At 39.6% G+C, this 18,649-nt stretch overlaps 1 protein-coding gene across 3 annotated transcripts in view; it reads right to left on the reverse strand.

Annotated features, from left to right (window-relative positions):
* Positions 1-5,494: 5,494 nt before the first annotated feature.
* TRAK2 (trafficking kinesin protein 2) overlaps positions 5,495-18,649 on the reverse strand; it is a 114,759-nt gene continuing 101,604 nt past the window's right edge. For all 3 annotated transcript variants that reach the window (XM_089670381.1, XM_089670372.1, XM_089670393.1), the window contains 4 exons: positions 16,139-16,419; positions 15,627-15,899; positions 14,544-14,643; positions 5,495-11,386 (listed from right to left, as the gene is read on the reverse strand). In XM_089670381.1, coding sequence (XP_089526507.1) covers positions 10,720-11,386; positions 14,544-14,643; positions 15,627-15,899; positions 16,139-16,419 — 1,321 coding nt within the window. In that variant the 3' untranslated portion in view covers positions 5,495-10,719. The remainder of the gene's footprint in view (positions 11,387-14,543; positions 14,644-15,626; positions 15,900-16,138; positions 16,420-18,649) is intronic.

Genomic DNA, 18,649 nt, shown 5'->3' on the forward strand with positions numbered 1-18,649 from the left:
AAGATCAGCAAAGCTTTACTTATCAGTCAGAATACTGTAGCAGAAGTGATACAAAAATGTAACAATAATGGAACTGAATCCATCTCAGCGACGTACATTTGTTTTTTTTTTTCTCCCTCAGAGATGGTTTCTTTTAACATTCTGCTAAAACTGTGAAGTAGTACTGGTTGGACCTTGAAGAAGGGGACATACCCCAAAAGCTTCTCCTGAAAATTGTATGTTAGTGCAAATAAAAGAAAAAAAAGTATCACAAACAGTACTCAATTGTTTCTGAAGAACAGATTGAAAGTGATTCAGTGGCCAAGTATGTCTCCTGATCTGAACCCAATCGAACACCTATGGGGAATTCTGAAGAGACAAGTTGAGCATCACTCTACATCCAGCATCCAGGCTCTAAAAAAAAGGTCGTTCTTGAAGAATGGAAAAAGATCGATGTTGCAATATGTCATCAACTTGTTCATTCCATGCCTAGAAGACTTGGTGCTGTCCTTACAAATCATGCAGGTCGTACAAAATACTAGATGGAGTAGTATTTGTTGTGGGGTGTATTCATTTTTGCATCAACAGTTTTTTTTAGAGTAAAACTGAAGATTTTGTCATCTAAGTTATATTAACCTTACTTTCATGTAATGAGCTAAACAAATGTTCTATAAAACAAAATTTTGGAACTTGTTCTTGTGCTCATTGAGGTATTGATCAAAATCTTACTTTTCATAAAGGGTGTACTCATTTTTGCTGAGCACTGTGTGTATGTGAAAAAAAAATATATATATACAGTGGGACAAAAAAGTATTTAGTCAGCGACCAATTGTGCAAGTTCTCCCACTTACAAAGATGAGAGAGGCCTGTAATTGGCATCATAGGTAGACCTCAACTATGAGAGACAAAATGAGAAAACAAATCCAGACAATCACATTGGCTGATTTGGAAAGAATTTATTTGCAAATTATGGTGGAAAATAAGTATTTGGTCACCTACGAACAAGCAAGATTTCTGGCTCTCACAGACCTGTACCTTCTTCTTTAAGAGGATCCTCTGTCCTGCACTCATTACCTGTATCAATGGCACCTGTTTGAGGTTGTGGACAGGTGTCTTTTATACTGATAACAAGTTCAAACAGTCACACTCCAGACTACACTATGGTGAAGACCACAGAGCTGTCGAAGGACACCAGAAACAAAATTGTAGACCTGCACCAGGCTGGGAAGACTGAATCTGCAATAGGCAAGCAGCTTGGTGTGAACAAATCAACTGTGGGAGCAATAATTAGAAAATGGAAGACATATAAGACCACTGATAATCTCCCTCAATCTGGGGCTCCACGCAAGATCTCACCCCGTGGGGTCAAAATGATCACAAAAACGGTGAGCAAAAATCCCAGGACCACACGGGGGGACCTAGTGAATGACCTGCAGAGAGCTGGGACCAACGTAACAAAGGCTACCATCAGTAACACACTACGCCGCCAGGGACTCAGATCCTGCAGTGCCAGACATGTCCCCCTGCTTAAGCCAGTACATGTCCGGGCCCGTCTGAATTTTGCTAGAGAGCATTTGGATGATCCAGAAGAGGATTGGGAGAATGTCATATGGTCAGATGAAACCAAAATAGAACTGTTTGGTAGAAACACAACTCGTCGTGTTTGGAGGAGAGAGAATGCTGAGTTGCATCCAAAGAACACCATACCTACTGTGAAGCATGGGGGTGGCATCATCATGCTTTGGGGCTGTTTCTCCACAAAGGGACCAGGACGACTGATCCATGTACAGGACAGAATGAATGGAGCCATGTATCGTGAGATTTTGAGTGCAAACCTCTTTCCATCAGCAAGGGCATTGAAGATAAAACGTGACTGGGTCTTCCAACATGACAATGATCCCAAACATACCGCCCGGGCAACAAAGGAGTGGCTTCGTAAGAAGCATTTCAAGGTCATGGAGTGGCCTAGCCAGTCTCCAGATCTCAACCCCATAGAAAACCTTTGGAGGGAATTGAAAGTCCCTGTTGCCCAGCGACAGCCCCAAATCATCACTGCTCTAGAGGAGATCTGCATGGAGGATGGGCCAACATACCAGCAACAGTGTGTGCCAACCTTGTGAAGACTTACAGGAAACGTTTGGCCTCTGTCATTGCCAACAAAGGATATACAACAAAGTATTGAGATGAACTTTTGATATTGACCAAATACTTATTTTCCACCATAATTTGCAAATAAATTCTTTCCAAATCAGCCAATGTGATTGTCTGGATTTGTTTTCTCATTTTGTCTCTCATAGTTGAGGTCTACCTATGATGCCAATTACAGGCCTCTCTCATCTTTGTAAGTGGGAGAACTTGCACAATTGGTGGCTGACTAAATACTTTTTTGCCCTACTGTATATATTTTTTTTATTATTTTCCCCTGTGTTGGTGTTAGAGAAATTCCCCCCCCCCCTTTCCCTGACCTGGGGACAACCCTTTTACCATACAGGCAGTTAGGAATCTCTCCAAGAGCCTCCGATGGTAGTAAAACCTGACAAGAATTCTAATTCTTCCCAGCTGTATCCATACTAAAAAAAATTTTTTGGCTATAGATACACTTTACGGAGATAAATAAAAGCATACATTTTCACTATGGAATCCAGTATGGACAAGATGACAAGTGTACACTATAGTCAAAACTGTAAACTAAATGTTCATATACCTCAGGTTCCTTTCTGCCTCGCACATACAGAAACCATGTATTAAAATAACTAAGAATTTACTTATTACAGGCTTGAGGAAGTACATTGCCTCACCTAGTGACTCCCTATGGAGCAGTGTGTGCTTAAAATGAAGTATGTGAAATTTCCAACTTTAACACAGTCACTGAAAGTATTAAAGTAACATCAAACCGTCATTTAAAAAAAAAAAAAAAACATGCTAAATTTACCTGCTCTGTGCTCCTCTTCTGGGGGTCCCTGACCAGCACTCCAGGCTCTTCCTCTTCAGCAAGTGCCCCCATTGAAAAACGCTTTTCATGGGGCACCTGTGCGGGCTCGCTCCCAGCATTTGACAGCTCTACTATCAATTTTCCCAGTGAGGAGGGAGACAGTGACAAGAACCGCTGCTATCGTGTACATTGCTGGATCGGATCAGGCTCAGGTAAGTATGGGGGGGGCTGGGGGATCCTGCAGCACAGAAGGGTTCTTTTTTTACCTTCATGCATAGAATGCATGAAGGTAAAAAACCTTAAGGCTTTAGAACCACTTTGGCTAGCTGCCTGGAAATGCATTTTATAACATTTTTATAAGCATAATACTAACGCATAAACATTCAGATGATGCCTGTTATTAAATGAACAAGATTTTGGACATTTGTTTAGAAAATGCATAAAAATCCCAGGATCCTTTTAAATTGATCATTTTCTTTCTCCATCCTTGCATATCTTCCTGCATTTTTAAAAGATGTGCCCACATGACTTGTACACTGCTTTCCTTTTTCTGTGTAGCACTCGGCTGTGGACGGGTTTGAATGATACACACATTACATACATATGCCACCACTATTCAACTACATAACTCAGCAATGTGGCTTCCTTGGTACTGGGGGCAGGATTATGCAATGTATATGGTTTCATTTTCTGCACAAGCCAAAAAGAAGAGACATAGGACTGCATACCTCCCTAGCATCAGAGACTGGTAACAATGGTTCAGAATGGGCTTTATTTCACAGGTTTATTGGTCCAGCTCACCACCTACAGGAATATCCATATGGAACACTAGCAGCTTTGAGAAGACACACCTTGTAAGCCCAGGCAGTGCATTCATGGCTAGGCTCAGAGAAAGCAGTTGGGTAACACTGGGAATCAATCAAGCAGGAATAGGGAAACAGCTTGTAAATTACAAGGATGCTTAGTGCAACACAGGAGTGGAGAAGGTGAGTAACACATTAGAAAACATTGGTCATATAGACACATGAGAGTAATCTGGCAGTTTATAGGAGTGTCACTGACACAGTGAATGATAGGATTAGGCCTCTTACACATCGAGTTTGCTCAGCTCCTCTGAACGCCTTTTCTTCCTGGCAAGAGAAAAGCTGCTTAAAAAACGTGGTAAAAGCCGCATACTGCACAAGTTTATGCAAAGTTGCACACATTTTTGTGTGTTTGAGAGTTAACCACTTCAATACTGAGCACTTTTACCCCCTTCCTGCCCGGGCCAATTTTCAGCTTTCAACGCTTTGAATGACAATTGCGCAGTCATGCAAAACTGTACCGATATGAAATTTTTATCTTTTTTTCACACAAATAGAGCTTTCTTATATGCTAAACAAAAAAACATCTGAAACTTTTGAAAAAAAACACCACTTTTCTTTGTTTGTTATAAAATGTTGCAAATAAATAACATTTCTTCATAAAATCAGGTCAAATATATTCTGCTACATTTCTTTGGTGAAAATAATAATAATTGAATTTGTATTTTTTATTACATTTTTTGTTTTACTATTTTATTTTTCAGAACACTGTGACCAAAACAATACAATGTTACCATAGTAACATTGAACTACTCTGGGCAAGTGATCAGGATTTGTTTTTTAACACATCATGATTGCTAATACCAATGTATTTCATTGATATTTGCAATCATTGCTATGGAATGAAACTGATTCATTCAGTCTTTTGTGATTAGCTGTGGTTGGGCAAAACTGATCAAATGATACAGATGGGCTGTGATTGGCCCTGTCTGTATCATGTGACTGCCTTGACCAGTCACAGCTAACAACATAATTGTATACAATAGATGGCATGACATGAAGCCATCCACTGTATACAATTGACATGTGATCTGCTGTGATTGGTCACAGCGGTCACATGACACTGGCAATGGGCTGGTGTAGTGATACGTCATCGGCTGTGTCCCATGGGCACAGCCGGTGACAGATCGCGCTGCTGCGTGGCCGCATGAGCGGCTTGTTTTGACAGGACGTCATGAGGAGTGTCCTGCCCGGCCATCAATCTGCTATAGGCGGGGCAGGAAGGTGTAGTTAATGTATTCTATTGGCAACAATATATTGTTTTTTTTCTGGCCAATAGAATGCATTAACGTGCATAAACATGTCTAGCGTTTACATGCATTAATAGGAGTTTCATGTTTTTTCTGACCCAATGCTCCTCTTCTGAACGCACTGTATACCTTTTTTCTGCCCTTAAGAGCCTGTGTGGGCATGGACACATAGGCTAACATAGTGGTGCGTTTAGAGGCAGAAAAAAAAACGCCAAGCAGCTTTACAAGTGAGTTTTTTGAGCCCAGTGTGCATGAGGCCCTAAGTTTCAACCTGCATTCTGCTTATGTGGCCACATTGTGCAATATCCAGAAAATCAGTGCTTTGGGGGATCACAGCATCAATATAGAATACAAAAACCCCCTATTAGTCCATTTACCTAACATAATTCAATTAAAAAATATATATTTATAGTAATAATGAGCAGACAAATGTGCCATTTGTGGAAAAAAAAAGGATACTCATCATCATGTAAAATGTACAAAGATCAAAAATGTTTATTGGTGGAAACATAAAAACAAGGTATACAATATTATATACTCAACATATTTAACAACAATGCAATATGATATATACACAAATAGCTTAAAACCAAGCCAGATCCTCATTTAGACAGCTACCATTTTAAAGTATTTTCAGGATCTCTTGTTTTTGTTTTTAAAATATACACAGGATAGGAAGTAATGAGAAAAGCAACAGGCTAAGGAAAATGTAGCAAGAAGTTTGATCAATGTGTACACAGGTCAGCAAGTGATTCATTTCCTGAAGAATTTCTGTAAGTATTAAAAAAAAAAAAAAAATCCCTGCTCCTGGAATTTTAGCAAATGATGAAATCATGACACAGGACATAAAGTGGGTAGCTTTTATTACATAATCAATAGTTCCTCCTGTAGAAATTGTATGTGACTGGTATAACTTAGTGATACAAGATACCAAATATTACATGAATAAAAAAAAACGTGATTAGAAAAAAAAAAAAAAAAAAAAAGGGAGTGAACCTCAAGGAAGACGAGTGGGCAAAGCAAAACAGTGGAATTATGGGGAAGACGACGCTAACATTACCTATTTTTTTTTTTTAACTAGATACTAATATTAACCCATGGGGAATAAACCTTAAAGCCAAAAGTTCTTTATAAATGACTTACTGGCACTGATTATTAATAAGTTAAAGGGCAACAAGTCTACTAACTCATAACGAGCCAGCAATAATCTTCCATTGCTCTGACTGGCTGCTGTGGGTTATTGTATATCAGTGGCTTTTTAAATATGACTCAGTGTCTCTATTAACTTCATGGAACCTTTTAAACACATTTTCAAACCACAGTAACAACTTCTGTCACTTGTTAGGAGCTAAACTATGTCCATATACATATAATCCTGAGGCAGTCTGCAAAGGCCAAAATACAGTCATAAAAATATCAAGTATTCCACAATATATAGCTAAAAGCATAAAACAATGCATTTATAAACTTTAGTGCAAAAAGCTTTGCTGTTAAAAAGAAAAAAAAAAAGGCAAAGAAGTAATTTGTATTTCTTATCATGAATGAATGGATGGTTCAGCAAAGAAACCATACACACAAATTAAAAAAAAAAAAGTAAAATGTTTATTGAACACTGCTCATAAACATCAGACTACTGTTTCAGGAGTATTGCACAAAAGTGTATCTAAAAAGAATAAACGGTTATAAAGGTTCAGTCCACCAAAACACAACATTTATCATTTTCATGTGGACCTTCTGTAAAAATTGGACTGACAGCCCCGTACCAGGTATTAAGAAATGGGCGTAAATATTGGCCAAAAATACAGCGTTTTGAAAACGTTAACAAACCTATCTTAGGACCTAGTCGATGAGGTGATGTCAACTTGCTGGATACGGAGAAGAAAGCTGGGTGCGCATTTGCACAGGATTTTGTGCACACAGCTATCCCCGCATGCAGTGGTGAGGTGCAGTGATGTCACCGACACCTCCAGGAACTGTAAGAAGCCAAGTACTGAGGCAGATGCGTTTTTTTTTTTCCCCATAAAACAATGTATATGGCAACTGTTGATGTACCCTTTCTTCCTTTACAAGCGGTGCAGGGCTGTCATCTAAGCATACCTTCCATTTTCATGGAAAGTCTGCTTTTAGTGTATTGTTTGGATCACCTGTTTAATCCTGTCAAAAAGTCTCAAAGCCCCGATGCAGCTGGAAGAGACCTAATATGATTACATTCTTTGTAATATGAATTAAGCTGAAAATAAAAAGGGAGTGGGATCTTCAGGTGCCAGACTCTGTGATGAAGACCATATTCACCTAGCAAACCTGCTGGCATCGGCTAAAATTGCTTTTAAAATCTTAAATTGGTCTGATCATTTTAAGAACTATATAAGGCCTTTATGAACAGGTATCATTTGGTAGCATTAAAGGGTGTTTATCATACCCTAAGATTAAGATTTTTTTTTTGAGCTGGTTAAGTGACAAGAATAAAACATATAAAATCTACACCTACAATGAGTATTATCAAGTTATCCCAACCATTTATATAGCTGACTGTTAATGTTGACATGAGAAAGTTTTTTTAAGATAAAGTAGGCAGGGCTGCATACACAGACAAATACATATTGCATGCATCTATCTTTGTTAGTTCACAAACAAGAATTGAAAAATGTATTTGCCTGTACACTAAGATGTCAGCTGTAGATTATCCATAAGCAAGGTAAGAAAATGAAGTTAATCAACAACAGGTTAATATTTAAATAGACCAACATTAGTAAAGAATTCTGACATATTGCACAAAACTTGTTGCACCAGATTAACTGTTAGCTGATAACAATACCTGGAAAATGAAAAAAAAGGCTTGTGACCTTTATTTTAGCAAAGTGAAAAATCCTCTGTTTTAATGCTGTTACGAGAATGAACTATAAACATCCCTTTTGTATTCCTTCACAGTACATAAAACCTTCATTATTTATAAATTTTGTGCTTTTTTTTTTGTCTTTTAAAAAGGTGTTCTTCCAGCAGATGCCTTTATTAATGGCTGAATGTTTTCCACCAAAAGAAGTTGGAGCAATTTAAGCAATAAGGTTCTATGAACACTGGTTTAAAAATGTTGCTCCTTGAGTTTAGCGGTTTGCCTGGAGAAACAACTGTTATCCTAGGTGTCCATGCACATTAGGTCGCTTAGAAACATGTTTTAAGCTCAGCGTTTAGAGGCAGAGAAAAAAAAAAAAAAACCCTTCTGATTTGCATTTTTGGGAGCAGTTTTCTGGCAGTAAAAAAATGCTAAATGCTCCTAAATGCTGCAAAATGCTCCTAAATCTAGTACAAAAAATGCTCAATGTTAGTTTTTTTGCGCTCGTGTGCATGGACCCGAAAAGTTTTACTCTCAACATGTTAACTAAACAAGCAATGTTCAGCATTACACCAAAACATTACTTATCCTAGTTGTGACTTTCCTGGGATCCAGCCTATTGATCCCTACTGGTTAATCTCTGCGGTTTTATGTTTTTCTTTCATGTTATTGTTGTGGCAATCCATATACATAAAAAAGAAAACCTACCATATGTTCAAAGCTGCATGTACGCTAAGCTCGCCTGGACGGAAGCTCTCCTGGATGCTGAAAAAAGCTAAACGTGGCAAAAACGCGTGTAAACGCAGTTAGTCACGTTTAGTGCATGGGCATTTACTTGTTTTATTAGCCAGAGTACTTGCCACTGAAATGAATAAACGCGGCTAGCGCTTAGGCGTGCTTACTTGTGCTTTGCTGTCCAAAACATTCCTCTCCTGAAGTGAGTCTTCTGCGTTCAGAAAAGGGACATTTAACTGCCCATAAAGGCTGCTGCTAATCAAAGAAAAAAGCCTATGTGTGCATGGACACATTGGCTTTTATTGAGTTGCATCTAGGGGCTTTGGCAAAAAATGGCCAAAAGCTTGTAAACTCATATTTAGGAGCAGCAGTGTACATGAGGCCTAAGGGCTCATATACACTGCAGCTGATAAACTCACGTTCAGGAGCTTTTCTGCGTTTTTTTTTTTTAGCAGCTCCTGAACTCTCCCAAATGTTTTCCTATGTGTCCATGTACACATAGTCTTTTACAGTCGTTTACAGGCAGTTGAGTTTACAGTCATTTATTTGAATGCACCAAACTTTTACCTGCGTTTCAAACGCCAAACGCTTGTAAACACGGCTAACCACGTTTATAAGCGTTTGCGTTTAGAAGCGTTTTTTAATTGTTCCTTATCCAGATGCTGTCCAGAGCATTAGAAATACATGCAAAGTGTTTTCCATGTATTCAAATGGACCCGGTACACCAGTGCAGTCAATTCCAGGTTTTGCGTGAAGGAAAACATGATAAAACGTGCCGCATTATGTTCATGATGGGATCCATAGTGAAAAAAAACAGAAAAGACAGATAATCTCAACACATACTGCTCTCTTTGCTTCTGCTCTATTTCTCTCAAAATGTCTGAAATAGTTAATTTTTTTACTGTTTTTCAGTGCATTCTGGGCATTTTTGAAGGTCTTCTGAGGTTATCTTAAGAAAACGCTTCTAACCGCAAATGCGCATAAACGGGTATGCAAACATGGCTAAACAGACGTTTTTTAACCTATGTTTTCCAGCAGTCAGTTTCCATTGTTCAGAAGAGTTTTCCAAACGTCCCGTGTACATGAGCCCTTACACCAGTGTTTCTCAACTCCAGTCCTCATGGACCCCCCAACAGGTCATGTTTTCAGGATTTCCATTATTTTGCACAGGTGATTTGATCAGTTTCACTGCCTTAGTAATTACCACAGCTGTTTCATCTGAGGGAAATCCTGAAAACATGACCTGTTGGGGGTCCATGAGGACTGGAGTTGAGAAACACTGCCTTACACTAACAAACCAAGCCGGAAGACAACAGTCAGGGGCAGTTAGGCACGTGAAACCCAGGAATGGACCAACCAAAGTGAATTTCAACAATCTGCACAGTATTCTGAGGAGGGCATGCCACACTATCTGAAAAACACCAACTGTATGATCTAGGTATATTATGTAGTTAATAAATTAAAGTAATGGGAAGATGAGGGTAGGTAACAGCAATCTAGGTAATTAGGATAACTACATATTAACAAAAGAAAATGAATAAAGCTTAATTGGTGTTATTTTTCTGTAGTTGCATTTGCTTTGCCAATTTCTTTTGGTGGGCTATCATTCTTATGTCCTTTGTTTCTGAACTGGCCATATATTTCTTACATTCATTTATATTTATATAAAGTTGGCTGGAATACTCAATATCATATACAGTTGATCTTCACAATGTTTAACACTTCATGTAACAGTTTTAGCTTTGATTTATTAAATGACCTCTGTATCAAACCTTCAGTCATGTCTACGTTCTATGGATCAATTATCTGTAAACAAGCTTAAAAATTGGTGGCAAAATAGGGGACTGCTTGAGGAATATCTTTGGATGCAAAGCTGACCAGTATAATTCCGCTGCTCCTGGTCAGCTCAGATCTACAGCAGTCATCGTATTTTGTCTACATTTGAATCCTACTTTTCAGTCGTTTTGTATCACTTTCCAAGGTCCTTCTTCACAGTCGTTCTTTTTATAACCTTTTTTCTCCTCCTTCACTTACACAAACCTTCTACAGCCTTTCACAAACATACAAATACTCCTTCTTTGAACAGAGAACATTTAATCAAAGCAGTCTTTTTTTATTCTTTATCTATGCTCAATCTTCTTTTAAACTACCCATTTTTGGAGGATACGTGCAAACTGGAGGTGCAAGTCCACCAATAATAGCCGGAAGACTCTGGTTCCTTCTTAGACCACCAAAGAGACTGCTGCTTGTTGCAACAAACATAGCAGACTCTTGTCGCTTTAACCCATTGTTCAGTACTGTGGTCTGCATTTGGTCCGTCTGATCTGGCTGGTTAACTACTCTTGCGATTCCTAACCGCTTCAATCGATCCACCAAATTCATCTTCAGTTGACCCAAGTCAGCTTGGTTTCGTATGGACTTCAAACCATACATTTCTTGAAGAAAACTCTCTGCCGGTCTGGAAACTGCGAGGAAGTTTTCTGATGGATTTGGTCTTGGTTCAAATGGAAGAGGAGAAACACATGGAGACCGTGTGGGAGAATTGGGTGGTGTGGAGGGAAGAAGTAAATTTTGTGGGCGTGGTGGCTTCTCTGGATCCTTATTGCTATTCACCTTGGCAGAAATCCCTTGTTCTTGAAGAAGTTTGGTTAAGTTACCTGTACTGTTTAAGCTGGAATCTACTGCCTTGCTAAAATATTCCCCGACACTTAGCCGACACGACACAGCAGGAGAATTCACCAATGTGCTGGTGGTAGAAGTGCTGCTACTTCCAAAAGATGACGAAGTGTACATAGAACTGAAAGAAACAAGAAAATGAAACATTTCACACACTGACTCAACACAATAGGCTGTATAAATGAATAACCTTTTCATGGAGTTTATTAATGGACAGAGGGTTAATTCAGAAACAAGAGGTTTAAAACTGCTGCCTACAGAAGACTGGATACTAGAAAATAAAGCAGTAAGTCAGCCAATTTATAGTACTTCCCATTCCCGTAAACCTTCAGTTTTGTTCAACTTAGGGGCAGGCAACAAAGCAACAGTCTACAACTGGGGTTACTTGAAGTTAAGTCAACTTCCTGAAGAATCTCACGTCCAAACCAGCTTCAGAAGAGGCCTGAAAATGTACCTGGTAGAATTTAGAAAATGTGTGAACCGAAGACCAGGTGGCAGCCTTGCAAATGCTGAAGGCCTCAAGAGGCACTCAATGATCTAGTGTAGTGCATGTTGGCAGAAATGGCAGAACCTTATCCTTAATCACTTGTCTACTTTATCCATCAATTAACAGTGTCTGATAGCGCCTAGAGTGAACCTGGACTGCTTTTACCACATCCAAAAATTGGGGGTTATCCCCTTGGGGTGTACCGGCACAAAACAGAGACATAGAAGCACAATGTGCTGGTAAAGGTGAATAAGAGAAATCACCAGCGAGAAGGGAGGTCTTAGACCTCAAGAGGAACTACAAGATCCATGATCTGACATTTGAAGGTACTCAAAGCCAAATGCTGATCATGGCCAAGCGTCCTATGGAGTACTTCTTGGGATAGAAATTCCTTGCCTCCCCTCATGCAAAATACAGCTACTGGGTGTGATAAGACTGTGAAAGAGATGCTTTTCCTAGTCTTTAGCAGCACAGGACCAAATCATATTTTTTAAGACAGGAGCTTTAACAGTCATGCCATTAAACTCAGCAACCATGAAGCAGGGTGGTAAATTGGTACTTGGGACAGAAGTCTTGGGTGATCTGTGAAAGACCATTGCGAATCTGCCAGGAGTCTGAGTAATACATCCACCTAGGCCAGCTAAGTGTGATGAGTATTACTCATGATTCTGTGAAGGAGATGAGGAGGGCACTTCATAGGAAGAAAGGCATAGATCAGATTGAACTGATCCACAAAGACACAGAGGGTCCCTGAACCAACAGACAAACCAGCTCAGTTTTTTCTTTTTTTGCATCTGGATGGCAGAAGGTCCATGTCAGATGTTTTCACCTGCAACAATGGCATTGAAACATCTCCAGGTGAAGAGACCACTCTCTGGAGTCCGGGCATTGGTGACTGAAAAAGTCTTCCTGCCAGTTTTCCAAGCCTGGGATGTGCACAGCAAACAGGGCAGGAACAAGCCATAATCTGGTTAGCATCTCTGAGCCATGAAGCTTCTGTTCTCACTTTGATTTGATATATGTCACCATTGAATCAGGTTCAGATGACCAAAGCACTCAGAATTCCAATAAGTTGATTGAGGTGAGCAGCTTCTGGCAACCAAGTCCCTTGCACAGAAAGAGTTTCCAAGACACCCTGTCAAGCCATCATGAAAGACTGCCAGATTTCCCCGACTTCAATGCTGGATTCGTGAGCAACCAGATTTCTTTTTACAGAGAGAAGACATACATTCTCATAAGACATTAGCTAAAAAAAACCCCAAAAAAAACTGCATAATGGGTGAGGAAATATACTGTCTAACAGCTTTGTTTGCTAGTGTCCAATATCCTGTAAAAAGCAGTATAACCCTCTTGTATCAGAATTAACCCTGTGTCCCCAGTGAAAAAAAAATAACATTCTCTTATACTTGATAACACAAAATATACAGTACTTAAAGTGTTTCTAAAGTCAAAACTCTTGTGGCTAGAGTGGGGAAGGATTAGAACTCAGATTTTTTTTTTTTTTGCTGTAGTCCAATCCACTCAGCACCAAAAGCTTTTCTCCCCGCAAAAGGGGTGTGCTGCCAACCGTATTACAGCTCATTCAAAGTTTTTATTGCGGTCTCTCTGAGGAGAGTTAAAGAGGGACAATCTTCCAATGGTGACTTTACAAAGTTTTCTTACTCCTTCCAGTTGTGTCCCTAGACAGAGGATTAAAGTGTATGTAAATCCTTAAAACGGAACTCCAAATAAATATTGTCTAAATAAATTGATCATGTACAATGAGTTGTACAATGTATAGGTCACATTAAAGGTGGAAAAAGTTCTGAAATGATTTATCTTTGTCTCATTTTTTTACATCACATATACCTGACATTGAACAGGGGTGTGTAGACTTTTTATATCCACTGTATATCTTTTGTGGCCATTAAGGAATATATTTAGATTAAAGTTTTTGTGCCCCAATTTCAACTTTACCATGCAAAAAATGCTCAGTGCACTAAAGTACTCAACATAGTAACAACCTTGTTAATTAAATTATAAAAAAATAGCTCTGTAAATAGCATTTTTTTTATATTTGTAATGCAGTTATGTTGCCACTGCTGCATGGATTATCCACGACCAGGGCTACCTGAGGTATGACTACTGTTTTACCTTCTGCCGATTCTCCACATGGGAGCTGCTGTCACAAACTATAGAGAGGGCAGGGCTATGGGTGTGTCAGCTTGTGATGACAAAGGCTGACTAGGAAACTGCAAGATTGCTGTGCTTATGCACAGCATACTGCTGTTCCCTTTGAAAACGGAACTTTGCATCTGTGTCAACACTGCCACGTCTGAACTCATGGATAGCGCTGGCAACTTTGGAACTAGGAAGGAAACAGATGAGATGATCAAGTATTTGTGTATTTAAAGCCAAAGGAAAGGAAAAAAGTGGCATTGTAAGGATATTTTTTCTTTATAGTGGATCAAATGTTATTTTTTGCGTTTATGCTTTAAGGGAAATCTCACCAATGGGACACAGAGCAACAAAACAAAAACACTATATGACATGACATTTAACCATTACCCACTCCATCCAAAACTTAAAAAAGTGTTTTGGCTTTAGAAATATTTCAATGACTTACGTTTCTATGATACCAACACTATACAATTTCAAAAGGTAAAGCATGGCAAATGTTGGTGTCTGAAAGAATTATTAGATACTAAAACAATACCTGGTATATAAAAAACATATTCTAAACCATTATTCTGGTTCAGAGACTCAATCAGGGTGATCTGAAAGACTGTACCAATAGCTGGGATAAGCTTACCTGGGAGTGACCTGAGTGATGTCAGAGGGATGTAGGATTCGGCAAGTGGTGAAGGTAAAAGTTGAGTTTGTGCTGCCCAGGCACTTGCCAGGGTTTGTTGCTGCAATGTAAATAATCAGAAACGGCAAGTTATTTGTACACTATGTAGACACAAAATGCAGAATACACATAACTATGAAAGCAACGTTAACCTCTTCACGCCGGCCGAGCGCAAATGTGTGGCTCCCGGCGTCTGGGCCTAGACCCCGAGTGGCCGCACATTTGCGGTCTATTAAAAAAAAGAACATATGTGCTGAGAGCGCACGCTCTGCGCGCTCCCAGCACACGTGTCCAGTACTCAGGGAAAGGTCCCGATCTCCTCTTTCGATTGGGACCTTTCCCGATCATGTGACTGCCGTGATGGCGTGTCACATGACCCTAAACTTCTGAAACCCTTAAAGGGCTGGGAGGCGCCCCGGAGCGAAGGGGTTAAAGAAAACCAAGCCAACGCCTTAACATACGGAGAAGTACAATTGTTTTATACCATGTTTTGCAAAATATGAAAGGTTTATAGATGGAAATGTGCCACAGGCTACAGTGTACAGAGGTGAAGAAAGATGCAGTGTGCACATCTATAAACAAAGATAAAATTTACAATGTTAAAGGAGAAGTTCAAATTTAAATAAATAAAAAGCACATTTCTTTGCAGGTAGGGGTGGGGGTATGGGAGCCAAGGCTACAGTAACATGTTACACCCTGAATATGGGTGTGACATGTAACATGTTACAAAAGGTAAACTTATCCTTTAACAAGATAAAACTGCAGAAATTAAGAAAAGCTGTAGTGAAATGTTTTAGGATTTAAAAAACAATAGTTTAGAGACATCAATTTTGGAACTTTTAAGACAGCAACTGTTCTCAGGGCTCAAGGACTGGATGGGTTTGGCCTCAATTTGCAGGCAGTTCTTTCCCACTGTGGAGGACTGCAAAGGCTCTAAGAAGTGGTTAGGTAAAGTAAAAGCTATAACAGGATGGCTATTCATAGGTTGTTGTGGTACCATGACATGCCCTAATGTCCAAAACTTAAAAGGCACTGAGCACTAACCAGAACTTGGAGCTGATGATACAGAAATGGATGGCAAGAAGATGCTTAAGGTAGGTTGTGGCACTTCTTCCTTTCTTTCCTGCACTTTAAAAGTTATCCCTTCTTCATCTTCATCCTCGTCCTCCTTTTCATCCTCTTCTAAGTCACATAAGTGGTATTCGGCATCTTCAGGAAGAGGCTTAAATCCTTTGGTCATTACACCAGGACGAGGATCTAGAATGGTACCCAGGTTTGGCTGTGCTAGCTGTTGCCACTGGTGGAGGGTTTGAGAACCTGAACAAATATTTAAAAAGGTGGATTACATACTGGTTAAAGATGAAAATTCAGACGGTCATGCATTAAATAAAGAAAACATATTTAAATACCCATACACGTCACCAGCTTTTTCATATAAAAAGGACCAAGCTTTGGGAGCATAGTAGAATATGCTCATAATATAGCGCATAAAGCATTACAAGATGTGTTTCATTAAATTCAAAAGTGCCTAAAAAAAAGTTACCACAGATACACACCCTCCAGTGGCTTGACGATCTGCAGTTTCTCTGGCAGAAGGCTGCGCAGGGTACTAGAGGTAGCTGAAGAGTCTGTGAAATCTGACAAGTGGGTTGACATAGACAAGTTACTTCCATTGGGACTGCTACAGCCACTCTGGTCCAGTTCATCTTCTAGATATTTCAACCTCCTTTCACACTCTTCCTTGAAAAACTGCTTCTCACTTAAATAGTTTTGTCTTCGAAGGTGGAGCCTGTGCAATGCAGTTTCCAAGTTATCATCTCCCACTTTTGAGTGTTCCCTGTAAAAGTAGAAGAAAAGATTTAAAAAATGTTCTGATTTGTAAAATGTAGAGATTAAAGCGATTGTAAATCTCAGAACAAATCATATCTTTCCATAGTGTGTACCTGTCTCAGTCCAGGGCACTAAGTGTCATTTCTCTCTGCTACCTTGTTCCTCTACTATCAGCAGGTTTCCCTGACACTAAGAGAAAGAGGGTGACAGAAGAGGGAGCACTAATACACAGCTTGCGATTGACAGCCTCAGCTCTATTCCTGAGTGCTGTTTGAAGTGGGGTGTTTTCCCACCTCTCAGCTATCCTCACTGAGCTCTGCTGTCAGGAGAGTCTAGAGCTCCTGATCCAACACAGCTGCTGGTCTCATTGCAGAATCCTGGTTTTGGCAGTGTTACGTTCTCCCTGCCTGTCCGCATGTAATGTGATTGATGTGGACAGTCTCTGGGTGGAGAGCAAACCTGATTTAAATTTAAGCCAGTCAAGCCTGCAGTCTCATGTGTGTGATATTGTGTTTGTAAAATGTGCTACAAGCTCCTCATTTGACTGTCCTGCTCTGCTGTCTAGATTCTGTCACTGACAACCTCAGATCAGGTATCAACTATTCTCTAAAATCTGCCTGCCTTTTGACCTGGACTGTCATTGAACTACTCTGTCTGCCAACCGCAAGTACATGTTTGCTGTGCTCAGTTTGCGCATGCCTCAGGGTGGTGACTAGGCACGAAAGCGTTGTGTACAAGTCCTGGGGGCAACCAAGTACTGCTAGGCCTGCTTGCTTTATGGGAAAGGGGGCTGCTATTGGTGAAGAACACAGAAGTTAGCTATAGTGGCTGACCATTATTATTATACAGGATTTATATAGCGCCAACAGTTTGCGAAGCGCTTTACAAAATGAAGGTAGACATTACAGTTACAATACAATTTGGTACAAGAGGAAACAGAGGGCCCTGCTCATTAGAGCTTACAATCTAGGAACATCTGCGTTAAAGGTAAGTGTGGCATCTGCAGAGTGTAACTTCAGCTCCCCGCCCCCTTATTTCTGAAAGCTCAGACAAGCTGTATAAATTCTTCACTTTGAACGACTGTGGAAAAGAGAAGACTGCAGATAACATGTAGAACTTATGTAAGAGGATTTGTTTAATCTCTGTGTATCACCTGAGGCCAGCCACTTCACTGGGTATATGTAAGGGTTTACAGCTGCTTTAAGTCAAATTTTAACTTGTGAAGCTAAAGGGAAAATATGGTGTATTTCCAGTGATCACATATTTTGAGTTATTTGCACCATGTTTTTAACCATCTCAATACCAGCATGTAACCAGGTCCGATTTCAGTGCTGTAATAGAAACACACAGATTCATAGCTCTGCTGAAGACTGGCCTTTTCTGCATGTGGACAACCTGGGTGCCGGCCATCACAGTACATCTTCACTGAAAATTGGAAAAAAAAAATCAGCCGCACTCCAATTAGCTCTTCTTGCAGTATTTTTAAAAATACTGCAAGAAAAGCTAATTGGAGTGCGGATAACTATTTTCCTATTTTCTGTGCTGTAATAGTTTACTTGGTTATGTAATATGGGTACCCAAAATAATTTTTTTCATCATTTTATAATCAGCTAAAGCTTTCTTTTGGTGGCATTTAGTAACCAGTTTTTAGTGTTTTGTTTTACCTTTGTAAATGAATAAAAGACGTAAAAAATTTAAAAACACTTTACTTTCTCTTACTATTATATCAAATATATAGCCTTTCTTCATACAATTTAGACTAAAATGAAAGTTGCTACAATTTTTTTTGGTACAAACAAAACTAACAGAGGAGTTTTGACTAACCTGTAAATTACATATCTTGGAGAACAATACAGCACACAGGCAAAATATTCATGGACCCTGGGTTATAGGCTTTTACCTTCAGGTGATTGGACACTGGATGCTTTTGAGGATTCATCCCCTGGGTGCCCTCCCTATAACCCTACCCTACTCTGTGAATCATCAGTTTTGTAGCAAGCAATGCTAAGTAACCAAGAAATGAACACAAAGAAATCATGTACTGTATTCCAAGCTATGCAAATTACAGATAGGTCAAAATTCCTCTTATCCTTATTGTACAATACAGAACACTGGCAATGTATTCACACACCCTAAGATGTCCCCAAGTAATGAATGAGAAGGGTGCACAACTAGGCAAACAAAACTGTGCCAACATTACCCACAAGGGTCAATAGAACCAGCTTCGGACAGTCTGC

The sequence above is a fragment of the Staurois parvus genome, unplaced genomic scaffold (assembly GCF_062004578.1).
Source record: "Staurois parvus isolate SC_StPar_1 unplaced genomic scaffold, SC_StPar_1.0 ptg000011l, whole genome shotgun sequence".
NCBI lineage: Eukaryota > Metazoa > Chordata > Amphibia > Anura > Ranidae > Staurois > Staurois parvus.